At 36.7% G+C, this 13,829-nt stretch overlaps 1 protein-coding gene across 3 annotated transcripts in view; it reads left to right on the forward strand.

Moving 5' to 3' along the window:
* Positions 1 to 13,829, forward strand: part of LOC102679681 (tyrosine-protein kinase Drl-like) — a 105,937-nt gene that overhangs the window by 34,180 nt on the left and 57,928 nt on the right. For 2 of the 3 annotated variants that reach the window (XM_006608293.2, XM_006608294.2), the window contains exon 2: positions 3,395 to 3,522. The exons of the other annotated variant lie outside the window; for it this stretch is intronic. In XM_006608293.2, coding sequence (XP_006608356.1) covers positions 3,395 to 3,522 — 128 coding nt within the window. The remainder of the gene's footprint in view (positions 1 to 3,394; positions 3,523 to 13,829) is intronic. 3 annotated transcript variants of the gene reach the window in all.

Below are 13,829 nucleotides of genomic sequence, written 5' to 3' on the forward strand. Positions count from 1 at the left end.
GAAGTGACGGTGTATTTCGTTGAACGAACGAGAATTGCTTGAAAACGTATATTATTGCATTTAGGATGTAATCCACTTCGCGTCTTTTTAGCTATTGCGCGAGACTCGAATTCCAGATATATATTTACTTTCGATTCGTGATTTAAAGTTTAATTTTATTATATTATATCTATGTTTCTTTTTCTTTTTTTCTTTTTCGTTGGAGCGGTAGAAAAAGTCGTAGGATTTGAATTGTGAAAAGTGGGATATTTCATCGAATGAAGGATAATTATTTGAAAAAGTATATCGTTAATTTGGGTTATATTGGGATGTAATCCATTTCGCGCCGTTTCTTTTTCTTTTTTTTTTTTTTTCGTTGGAGCGGTAGAAAAAGTCGTAGGATTTGGATCGTGAAAAATGATGGGGGGATTTCGTCGAACGAAGGAAAATTGCTCGAAAATATTTTTAAAGAATAATCGTTCTGGACTATAATAATTCTGGATTATAATAATTCTGGACTATATATTGAAAGATACGTATTCGTGCTTTAAAGTTTAATTTTATTTTATTATATCTACTATTTCTTTCTTTTTCTTTTTTTCTTTTTTTCATTGGAACGATAGAAAAAGTCGTAGGATTTGGATCCAAAAAAGTTTGTCAAACGAAGAATTGTTTAAAAAACGAATATTGTTAATTTGGACTATAATGAAATTTAATTTAAAACTCTACTTTTCTCGAATTCGACACTTTCAATTTGTACTTTAATTTTATTATATTTTTATTTGTATTTTTCTTTTTTTTTTTTTTTTTTTGTTTTTTTTTTTTTTTTTTTTTGTTTTTTTTTTTTTTTTTTTTTGTTTTTTTTTTTTTTTTTTTTTCGTTGGAATGAGAAAAGTGATATGGATGGGATATTTTGTCAAACTCGAAGGAAAATTGCTTAAAAATACTTTTATCGTTTTCATTAAAGAATAATTTGGATTATATTGAAGTGTAATCCACTCCACATTTTTTTACCTATTACTGCTCGAATTCCAGATACTTTAAAGTTTAATTTTATTATATATCTCCATTTCTTTTTTTTTTTTTTTTTCACTGGAGAAATCGAGGATTTGGATCGAGAAAAGTGATATTTTATCGAATATTTTATCGAAGGAAAATTGCTCGAAAATATTTTTAAACACTAATCTGGACTAGGTTGGATTAGGTTAAAGCTTAATCTGGACTATATTGGAAGATATCCTTTCGATTCTTTAAAGTTTAATTTCATTATATCTTCACTTCTATTTTTCTTTTTTTTTTTTTTTTAGAATAAGAAATGAAGTATCTTATCAAACTTGAAGGAAAATTGCTTAAAAATAATCGTAATTAATTTGGACTATATTGGGAAACGCGTTCGAGGATCGAGTATACTTTCGATTCGTCGTCATTTTGTTTGAATATATTTGATTCGTTAAGGAATAATCGTTAATTTTTACTATATTCCGTTTAAAGATCGAATATATCGTGCATTTCTTAGTATTCGTGTTATTTTATTTGGATATATATTTCGTTATACGCGAAAAGAAAAGAAAAAATGATTTAGATGGAGATTTTTGGAAAATTGTTCTATATATATATATATATTTTTACCGTTAATAAGAATATCTGGATTTGACGTAAAATATTCGTTTATATTGGGAAACGTTCCATTTAAATTTTAATTGAAATTTCATTGTGCAAGGGAGGCGGTAAATCTGATTCTAGAAATGCACAGTGCGCTAAATTAAATCAGTGTAGAGATTGACGTTGTATCGCAAGCCTGATACGACGTCAAATTGAGTTGGGGATACACACGCGTGTGACTCACTATTGTGCGACGGGAATGTATCACTTTGTATTAATCTAACCAACACGTCTGCAGATTCTATATTATAATCTCTTTTTTCCTATCAAACGAGAAGAATATTATAAAATTGGCCGAATTTTAAATTTCCAGAATGTTACCGATACCTCGGATTATGCCCGACTTTTACTTACGTACGCTACTTCCTTCTACCGTTTCGCGTCTGACTCGAAACCGGCTACTCCACTTGCTCGCGTAACCACACTTTCACAACTCGCAACTCCTTTTATAAGAAACCGATATAAATTGTTCGTAAATCGAATAAAAAGCGCAATAAAGAGAGTAGTAAATCTAGCAGATTACTTTATTTCACTTAGTTCTAACTCGAAGTTAACACGATCCATTTAATTAATAGTCAATTCTTTTTTCACACGTTCGATGTAAAACGAAGCATGGAGCAGAAAATAGGAGATTCGCTTCATTTAACTTCATTTAACTTGCGATTCTTTCTTTTGTTTTAAATCCAATAATAAAAGTAGAAATAAGAAACACGAAAGAGGAGTCAGAAGAAACTAAGTCGTTAGATCGAGTAACGTTCGACTCGAATCGCCTATAATCGACTTCGTGTAACGTAACAGAGATGTCTCTCGAGTAGGGAGCCACGGTTACTTATCCGTGCGCGTACACCATCGAGATACGGATCTTGTCGCGCAAACGTAATCGGTGGATAAGTTTAGAGCCAGGAGCGGATTGTTAGGGAAGCGATAGTGTCAAGGTGTCTCGGGGGTCGGAATCCTTGCGGAACAACGTTGTTGTAACTAAGGATTAAGGATAAAATGAGACGTAGATTAAACGTAACTCGGTATCCCTTGCCTTGGATAATTACCGCCCAGCAAACTGAAAATTGAGCTCGGCCAAGTTTTGAATGGATTATTTGCCCCCCCTCCTCTCTCGCGTAATTACACGTCACGGTGTTAACTCGCGCTGGCTCCGCCAGATGGCGAAACTGTTGACGATTTGTCGCTCCTTTCTGGACATTTGTGATTAATATTCGAGCGTTGACGCGAATTATATTTGGATATTTTTCGTCATCGCGAAAGATGGAATATCCGTATATTCGTAATCAAACACAGTTCCTTATTCCACGATTCAGCTTTATGATTTTTCGATAAAAATTCAATATTCTGTTTCCCTTTTTTTTTTCTTTTCTTTTTTTTCTTATCGAAAAACAAAAATTGATTCCACGTTCTCGAAGATTTACGGATTTACGGGACGAGGACGAAGTCGCTATCGGTTGGATATTTTTACATTATCGGAGGTATGCGACGAAGGGACATTTATCAAAGTCGGGATATAAATCGTCGAATCGACGATTAGTTTTTCGCTCGCGCGTGTGTTAAACGATATTCTGGTCAACGTCCCTCTCCCTCCCTGTACGATGTAGGGAGACGTTTTACACGTGGCGCACGATCGTTGGAAAGACGAGCAGAAAGGAAGACTTTCAACTCGTACCGCCTTTTCCATAATTGATCATCGGCCAGCCTACGATCGATAACCGACGTCGCAATTTGTTTTGCTTTTTTTTTTTTTCAGGGCTGAAGGCCGAGTTGTACTACGTGAGGGAAGGAGTGGTTAACACGTACGCAATGAACTTCGTCGTTCCCGTCCCGGCCAACATCGCCGATCTCGAGTTCTCCTGGCAGAGCCTCGCCGGACACCCGGTACGTACGTACGTATGTAACACCACCGCAACGAAATAATAATAATAATATGATCCCGTCTCGCGAAAAGAAACGGGTAGTGGATTTTCCACCCGTTTCCTCCTTTCTATTCCCAGACCAAATTATCCTCGCTATTCCAAACCTGGAATATTTATTATAACCTCTAAAAAAGAAAACACCAACGGACGAAGATTTGACCTTACATACATATGTATATATACACATATGTATATATACACACACATACCTCTTCCCTTTCTCTTTTCTTCTATTCCTCTCCTTCCATCTCGTTCTCCCGAAACAGAGAGAGAACCCATTCGGCGCGGAGATCGTTCCGGCTCGCCATTAGCGAGGTGCAACAACGCGGAACAAAGTAAACACGTGACCCTGCCTCGAAACGTTAACTAAAACGGCATGCTCGTTTACGCTGCTACGGGATTCGAGGGGGGAGGGGGGATGGCGAGCTCTCGTCACGACGGAGGAAGAGGAGGAGGAGGAGGAGGAGGAGGAGGTTATGATAGAGAGGAAAGGGGTGTATCAATACTCTATCAATATGAAATACAAACAGGGAGCAGGGACGGAGGATGGGCGATACGAAGCGCGCGCGCGGTGTGTGGTGGCGCGGTTCGGTTTTGCGTTTCCCTTCGGTCACCAAGGAGACCGGACAACCGCTCCTGCCCCCCTCCCCCCTCGATGAAACGAGCATCGCCGAGGAAATAAACGGTGGAAATACACCTCCCCTCCCTTCTCTTCTCCCGCTCTTCTCCCCACAGCACCGAGGAACGACGACTTGTCGTTGCTCTCGTTGCCTCGGTTGCGATGAATTTCGTATTAATTTGTGACGAAAGGGGGGAGGAGATAAGGATTGCGTGTTTTTATAAAGAACTATCTCATTTTAAATTTATCGTTCGTCTTAACGTATATGTAATGGTTAAAGATTCTTGACAAGTGTAAGGAGGAACGGTTGGGTATATACTGTATGCAGGAGAACTTGTTATCTATTTTTCTTTGTTGTATTGACGATGACAAGAGCGGTTTGAATCGATCGTTACGTTATGACGTATATTTGAAATAGTGGATATATAACGCGTAACTTAAATAATTTCGAATAATTTTTGGTAAGCATAAAATGTATGTTAAAAACGATAAAATTTGTTGTCTACGTATTTTTGTTTATATATATTGACGATAACAAGAGCGATCTAAATTAATTGTTTCATTATGACGTATTTAAAATAATCATATTTATATAGAAACATTGGAAATTACCAAAGTAATTTCGAACAATTTTTTGATAAATATAAAAAGGAATATACTAATTTCAAAACTTGTCTACATATTTTTCTTTATCTAAATCAATTATGTTACGAGGTATTCGTAAATCGATTTATATAGTTACTTACCGATTATCGTATAAACACATACATAGAGCGTCTGAAGTAATTTCGAGCAATTTCTTGAGATTTTTGATAAGTATAAAAATGGAATATATATACTAATGAAAAAACTTATCGTCTATGTATTTTTCTTTCTATATAGACGATAACAAAATTTAAATCAATCGTTTCATTATGACGTATTTGAAATACTTAATGCATGTCTCTTAGTTCGAAATAACTTTGAGCAATTTTTCGCAAGCATAAAATATATACTAATGACAAAATTGCCTACATACTTTTCTTAATATATGGACGATAACAAGAGCGATCTAAATTAATTGTTTCGTTATAACATATTTAAAATAATCGATGCATACGTGTCATACTAATGACAAAACTTGTCGTGTTTTTCTTTATCAATCGTTTCGTTATGACGTATTTGAAATAATCGATGCACATAGTTATATACGTATGGAGCGTCTGAAAGATACGGAAAACACATTGGAAATTAGCGAAGTAATTCCAAGCAATTTTTCCCTTTGCAATTTGTATGATAATATCGAAAAAACAGCGCGCACAGGATGCAAATATATTAATAAACAATCTACAAAACGTAGAAAAGAAAAATGGATTTCCATTATCTTCGCCTCGATCGCAACAAAATTCGTCCAATTCCCCCTCGAAATTGGCGAGATAGATGTCTAATTATCGTCGATGCGTAAGGCGCACGCGAATCCAGAATTTCGACGACGCTTTATTGTCGTTCCGGGACCATTTTCCACCACCCCCCTCCGCTTATCTCCCGGATTTCTCCCGCGTTGGAAGTTCGTTAACCGCGAAATCTCCCCGTTCTCACGGTCACGAAAGCCCCGTTTCCGCCCTTATCTTCCTCTCCCCCCAAGACTTCTTTCGCCCTTCCAATTGCCGGATAAAGAGAAATTAGCCCTGTGGACGATCTTGCTCGCGATGTCCCTTATTGTTAACAACGCTTTAACAAGATTGGGATTGCGGATTTTTATTTGAAGGGATCGGCGCAATTTCGTTAGAAAATTCTAATGTTATCGTTACACGAGTGTATATACGCCTCGTGTTTTTAGAGAACGCTTAAAAATGGATAGAGTTCCAAAATTATAAACTTGCAATCTTCTGCTTCAATATACTCACGAATATCATATTCTTTATCTTAGTCAAATCGTATCCCTTAATTTTCACGTGGAAATGAGTGATAAAAAAATCAAATCCAAATGGATACATCCCATTACTCGAGTCGAGTTGGATCTCGAATCGATAAGAAGAAGACACCTTCCCCGAAAGAAAGAGGGAGATAGGAAGGAATATGGAGGGAGAGGAGTGACGAGCGATAATTTGCATCTGAATTGGGGGTGGGGGGATGGGGGAATGATGGAATCCACGAAATCCAACGTTATCGCGGAAAATTGGCCGGATGGATGAAGCGATTTCCAGATTTTTTCCCATCGCGAGATTTCCAACTCGGTGATTCGGAGGGGGAAGGGGAGGAATCCACCGATTACTCTCTCTCTCTTTCTCTTCTCCCTTTCTTTCTCTCTCTTTCTCTTCTTCTTCCTTTCTTTCTCTTTTTTTTTCTTCTTCCTTTCTTTTTCTCTTTTTCTCTTCCTTTCTTTCTTTCTTTTTCTCTTCTTCCTTTCTTTCTTTTTCTTTCTCTTCTTCTCCTTTTCTTTCTCTTTCTTTCTCTCTTTTTCTCTTCTTCCTTTCTTTCTCTCTTTTTCTCTTCTTCCTTTCTTTCTCTCTTTTTCTCTTCTTCCTTTCTTTCTTTTTCTTTCTCTTCTTCTCCCTTTCTTTCTCTTTCTTTCTCTCTTTTTCTCTTCTTCCTTTCTTTCTCTCTTTTTCTCTTCTTCCTTTCTCTCTCTCTTTTTCTCTTTCTCTTCTTTTTCCTTTCTCTCTCTCTCTCTCTCTCTCTCGCGCTCTCTCTCGCACACACACACACACACACACGCACACACAGACACAGACACGCACACACACACACACACACACGCACACACAGACACAGACACGCACACACACACACACACACACGCACACACAGACACAGACACGCACACACACACACACACACACGCACACACAGACACAGACACGCACACACACACACACACACACGCACACACAGACACAGACACGCACACACACACACACACACACGCACACACACACACACACACACACACACACACACACACACACACACGAGTTGCTAACTCGATCGTGTTACTTCGTGTTCCACTCTTATCCAAGAAAGAAATCTTTGGGATTGCGGGATCTAATCCGGACCGAAAAGTTGTGTGCCCCTGACTCACCACTCTTTGTCTCTCTTATCGGCCATCAACCTCCCCCGTAACTAAACTAGATTGGGATCGATATTTATCTCCGCTCCCTTCTTAAACGTACTTACGTTTCGCCATTCAGAGACAGAGAGAGGAAACGGAAAACGGCGTTCAATCTTCTTATCTATATATTCTTATTATCTTAAAACGTTCGAAAGTGCGCAAAAGTTCGCGTGAAAAATGTTTATCGATTCACTTGCGATCCTCGTCGTATCGGCGTACGGTGATTTTTCCTAGGGAGGAGGAATAATAAAAAAAAAAAAAAAAAAGAAGAGGGATTTCTCGTTTCCACGGGGGGAGGAGGGGGGAATCGAGTTTGAAAATTCATGGAGCGCACGCGCATTTAGCTGTGTAATTCTAAATCGAGCCCCGTTTAGCGGACCCCCCCGCCGCTATTTCAAACTCAATTTTCCCTGGAAATGAAGTCTCTCGAATGGGAGGGAAGGGGAGGGGAAAGGAAAAAAGAAGAAAAATTGCGTTCCGCCAAATGTATTATCGCGACGACAAATTTCAAATTTCATCGTCGAGGAAAACAAACGAGAAACTCGATTCCCGATCGAAAGAAAGAGAAGAATAAATGAACGAATGAATGAACGAATCCGATCACTTTTGTTTCGTTCACCGATTTTTCTCTTCCTTTCCTTCTTTTTTTCTTCGATTTTCGATCGATAAGGATCGAAAGAAAGAGAGGAGGAATGAATGAACGAATCCGATCACTTTTGTTTCGTTCACCGATTTTTCTCTTCCTTTTTTCCTTTCTTCTTCGAAAAAGATCGAAAGAAAAAGAGGAAGATTGAATGAATGAATGAACGAAACAAAGGTGATTCGATTTCTTCCTTCTCTGCCCTCCTTTTTTCTTCGATTCTAGGTCGATAAAGATCGAAAGAAAGAGAAGAGTGAACGAGTTAATGAACAAATCCAATCATCTTTGTTTCGTTCACCAATTTTTCCCTCCCCTCCCCTCTTTTCTTCGATTTTCTTCGATCGATAAGGATCGAAAGAGAGGAGGAATGAATGAACGAATCTGATTTTTTTTTATCCTGATCGATAAAAATCGAAAAAAAGAGAGGAATGAATGAACGAATGAATGAATCACCTTTGTTTCATTCACCGATTCCTTCCTTCCTTTCTTCTTCGATTCTCGATCGATAAAAATCGAAAGAAAGGAATGAACGAACAAATGAACGAATCCGATTCCCGATCGATAAGGATCGAGAAAAAGAGAGGAAGAATGAATCCGATCATTTTTGTTTTGTTCACCGATTTTTCCCTCCCCTCCCCTATTTTCTTCGATTTTCGATCGATAAGGATCGAAAGAGAGGAGGAATGAATGAACGAATGAACGAATGAATGAATCACCTTTGTTTCATTCACCGATTCCTTCCTTCCTTTCTTCTTCGATTCTCGATCGATAAAAATCGAAACAAAGGAATGAACGAACAAATGAACGAATCCGATTCCCGATCGATAAGGATCGAGAAAAAGAGAGGAAGAATGAATCTGATCATTTTTGTTTCGTTCACCGATTTTTCCCTGCCTTTTCTCCTTTCTTCTTTGATTCTTCTCTTTTCTTCGATTTTCGATCGATAAAGATCGAAAAAAAGAAAGGAATGAATGAACGAATCCGATCATCTTTGTTTCGTTCACCGATTTTTCCCTCCCCTCTTTTCTTCGATTCTCGATCGATAAGGATCGAAAGGAATGAACGAACGAATGAACGAATCCGATTCCCGATCGATAAGGATCGAGAAAAAGAGAGGAGGAATGAACGAATCCGATCACCTTTGTTTCGTTCACCGATTCTCCCTCCCCTCCCCTCCTTTCTCCTCGTTTTTCGATCCATCGAGCCCGGCTAAAAAAGAAAAGAAACAGAGAAAGAAGGAAAGATTATTGGAGCTACAGAGCGGAACGAAGTTTCTCGTTCTCGTGGAAGCGAACTGGGGGTGGGGGCGCACGGAATTGGGGATGATTTGTGAATCATCCACTTGTTAGGCGAAAGTTGGTCGCTACTTTCTCCCTCGAGGACCTCCGCTACGAATGGGGGTCGTCGTATACCACTGGGACTGTTTCGCTCGAGAATTACGGCCAGTTGGAAACTCTCCTTCCCTTCCTTCCTCTTTTTTACCCTTCGTCTCTCTTTATTTCTCTTCTTTCACAAATTCCACTTTGTATCGAAACAGCATAAACACAGATAGAAAAATTTTCTATTCCGGGAGAATAATATTTCGTTCCGTAAATGTGATTATAAAATTTTGCAATTTTTGCCCGAGGCATATTCAGAAATTCATCCCTTACGTATATTCGAATCACCCATCTCGAATCCTCGAAGGAAGGAAGGAGGGGTGGGAGGAAGGGGAGAGGCCACCCCAGGGCGACAATTACTTGTAATACCGTCTAGCCTCTCGAGGGTGGCTCTCGATGGGAACTCGATGGGGCGTGCTACCGAAAAAAAGGATATTAGCTATCCCCCCTCCTCCCCCCCTTTGTCGGGGAGCGCGATACGTCGCCCTTGTCTTATCGCAGTCGCCCGTTTCGAAGCCATCCTCCGCTCGAGCGCCCGCCCGTCGATTCACCTCGATGCGTGAATAATATTCTCGTATTGAAAGTGCTCAGAGCGGCAGGATTGCTTATATTATTCGTGTCGTGGAATTTAAAGTTGAGTGACAAAATTTTATTTGCGGTTTTATTATTGAACAATGTTGCCAGCTCAACATCGTTATTTCATAGTTGGTATTTCATAGTTTGTTTTTCTTCACTTCAGATGTTTTCTTTTGATAGGCAATTACGTATAATTGAATAAATATTCAATTTCAGCTAAATCCTAAATATATTTTATTTAGTTAGTTTTCATTGATACAGAGTTGATACAAGGAATCGTTAGGTTGTTGTCTGTTATATAATTGCTTATTGAGTTATCAGGATATAATACTCTTCCATTTTTCTTTTTTCGAACTAATTGGAACGAATTAGGGTGTTATGGAATTTGAAGTTGAGTGAAATTTTATTTGTGGTTTTATTATTGAACGTTGCCAGCAACACTATTTTATAATTGATATCTATTTATTTTTCTTCTATGTAAACTTCAAATGTTTTGTAACAGATAGGCGCAATTATAATTGAATGAATATTCATTCAGCTAAATCTGTACATTTTATTTATTTAGTTTTCATTGATCAGTGAATACAAAGAATCGTTAACTGTGGTAATAATAAATTCGTGGATATGTTTTTGTTTGTTGGATTTAAAACAGCTCGAATTTTTCTGAAAGTGGAGCAAATCGTAGATCGTTATTAAATCTTTTGCTTGAATTTCTTCTCGAGGAGTTTTTCTTAAAATGGAGATAGTTTTAGATAACAGTACCTATCCATCAATATTTTTTTATTTATTTATTTATTCTTAAAACGTATAGTTTCAATTTCTCTCAAAGTGGACCAATTGTCTCTTCATAAATTATTCAATCTTTTGAAATTTCTCCTCGAGGAATTTTTCTCAAGAATAGTTTTGGATCGAGACGAATATTAATTCTAACAGCCGTTAATTGTGATAATGATAATTGTATTTAAAACGTATAGCTCGAAATTTTTTCGAAGTGGAACAAATCGTAGATTAAATCTTTTGCTTAAATTTCTCTTCGAGGAATTTTTTCAAGATGGAAATAGTTTTAGATTCAGACGAATATTAATTTTAACAGCCATTAACTGTAATAATGATAAATGTTCGTGTTTTCTTGTTTGTTGTATTTAAAACAGCTCAGAATTTTTCTCAAAATGGAGCAAATCGTAGATTGTTATTAAGTCTTTTGAATCCTCGAGGAATTTTTTTCAAGATGGAAATAGTTTTAAATCCAGACGAATATTAATTTTAACAGCCATTAACTGTGATAATGATAAATGTTCGTGTTTTCTTGTTTGTTGTATTTAAAACAGCTCAGAATTTTTCTCAAAATGGAGCAAATCGTAGATTGTTATTAAGTCTTTTGAATCCTCGAGGAATTTTTTTCAAGATGGAAATAGTTTTAAATCCAAACAATGAATAATAATCCTAAGAACTGTACATCACTGTAACAATAAATTATTACGATATATTTTTGTTTATTAAAAATATACAATTCGAATTTTTCTGAAATCATAAATTATTATTAAATCTTTGAAAGTTTCTTCCTCCTCGAGGAATTTTTCTCAAGATGGAAATAGTTTTAAATCCAGACGAATATTAATTCTAAGAACTGTATATGATTGTAATAATAAATATTGCGATTTTTTGTTTATTCAAAATATACAGTTCGAATTTTTCTCAAATCATAAATTATTATTAAATTTTTTGAAATTTCCTCGAGGAATTTTTCTCAAGATGGAAATAGTTTTAGATCCAAACGAATATTATAATTCTAAGTGTTACAGAATTTCAAGTTCGCTGAAATTTTATTTGTTCTTTTATTATTGCCATCATTATTTCATAATTGGTATCTATTTATTTTTCTTCGATACACTTCAAATATTTTGCAAACAGATACGCGCAATTATAATTAAATAAATTCAGCTAAATCCGTACATTTTATTTATTTAATTTTCACTGCCCAGTCAACAATTCGTTTTCTATAAAATTAAAAATCCCGATGAACGTTGAACGAATATTTTATCATGTCGAATCGCACGTTCGAATCTCTCTTTCTCTTCTTCGTGCTATCCTAAATTATTCAATTTTAATTCGAAAGAAGTTGTACAATTACACAAAATCGACAGACTCTTTAGATAACAAATATTTTTATCTCATCACATTTATATTACATACAAGACATTCAATAAAAATATGTGACACATTTTAGATTCTAAAATTTTATTGAAACGATAAAAACTCTATCTAACCTAACCTTAAAATGCTTATAACTCGTTAATCGAAATACGTGCACATAAACTTCTCATCGATGTCCAGAATTAATATAATAAATACATATACACATATACACACTCCTTTGAAAAAAATCTTTAAGCCGGTGTTACACGCTTTTCGATTTTTCGCTCCCCTATCGAGCAACGCTAATACTATTATGTTCATTAAACCGATGAAATCGATGAACGTTAAAACACAAAGTGGACATCGCGAGCCACGGTTCCGCGTCGTTTCCATGATTAATTAAATCGGACGATGTTCGATACGACACGCATCCTTCCCCTTCTCCTCCACCTTCCATACACACACGTACGTAAGTGCGATAAATTTAATTTTTCCAATATGGGCAAAATCTTGCACGCGTTTCCCTGTCCGCGCATCTTCAGTGCCTCCCTCTGGATGGAAGGAGAGCAAGCGGCGGTTGAACGAAACTCAAAATTATTGCGACGTTGCCGCGAACTCCGCTCGAATCCTCGTTATCGCGGAACGAACGTTCATTTTTCATTTTAATCGCTTCAGCCCCTCCACCTATGCCCGCTAATTAATTAAATTGAAACCGCGTACAATTTATTACGTCACGCGATACGGTATTCACGGAAACGTGGCTCGCACGTGCGCACGTGCATACTCTACGATATTGTGTGTATATATATATATATTACGAAAGATCTCTCGTTTTCCTTGTCTCCTTAAGAAGAGGGAGAGAATTGTTCGAATCGAATCGATAATCTAACAATCGGTATTTTTATTTTTGATGAAATTCTTTTCTGGAAAAAGCAGTATATCGGGTATGCAGATAAGTTCTTTCTTTTTTTTTTTTTCCAAATTCAAGATTTTATTGATCCGTAAATCGGGTACGAGATTGTTTCGGTTTAGATAATTTTTCTCGAATTTTCGTTGAGCGATTCCTCTAAAACGCCTCCTCGTTAAGAAGAGGGAGAGAATTGTTCCAATCGAATCGATGATTCTGTCTTGCAATCGGTATTTTTATTTTTAGTATTTTTATATCGGGTGTGCAGACAAATTCTACGGCATTCGTTCTTCGTCACAGCTTATAATTCTATTCAAAAATGGATTCGTACTCGTTTCGACCAACAAATTTCCAAATTTTCGTTCTCTGTCTATCGTTCGATTACGAGATTCTCGTTTCCACGCTCCAGTTTAAACTCGCGCAGGAATAATAGTCTAAATTCGTTCGCTTCTCAAAGAAACAGTTGAATTAATAGAAAAGGAAATGTATAAGAGGACGACCTGAAAAATATAAGCGAAATATGGGTTGAGTAGAGTTACGAGATTGATCGATCATTTGTTCCAAGATTTCCATTCCGGCGTCGTTATTTTGCCAAGATGGGGATTAAAATCGATACAATTTTAATTGGAATAATAAAAGCGAAAACGTCTTACATTTTCCTCTGTTTCGCGATCTTTTAGGAATTTAACGAGTGTCGAGAGTTTCATTAATCGGCGCAATCTTAATTGGTTCCAGAATATTAAAATTATTAAAAACAAGCCTTGCCTGTTCTCGTAATCGAAGCCATACTTTATAACTCTTCACCCACATTCCACCACGAACGTCTTAAAACTGTTATTCGAGATATCTATCTCGTTCAAGAATAATATACCCTAAATCCGTTTACTTCTCAAAAAAAAAAAAAAAAAAAAAAAAAAAAAA

Source organism: Apis dorsata, unplaced genomic scaffold (assembly GCF_000469605.1).
Source record: "Apis dorsata unplaced genomic scaffold, Apis dorsata 1.3 scaffold_33, whole genome shotgun sequence".
Taxonomy (NCBI): domain Eukaryota; kingdom Metazoa; phylum Arthropoda; class Insecta; order Hymenoptera; family Apidae; genus Apis; species Apis dorsata.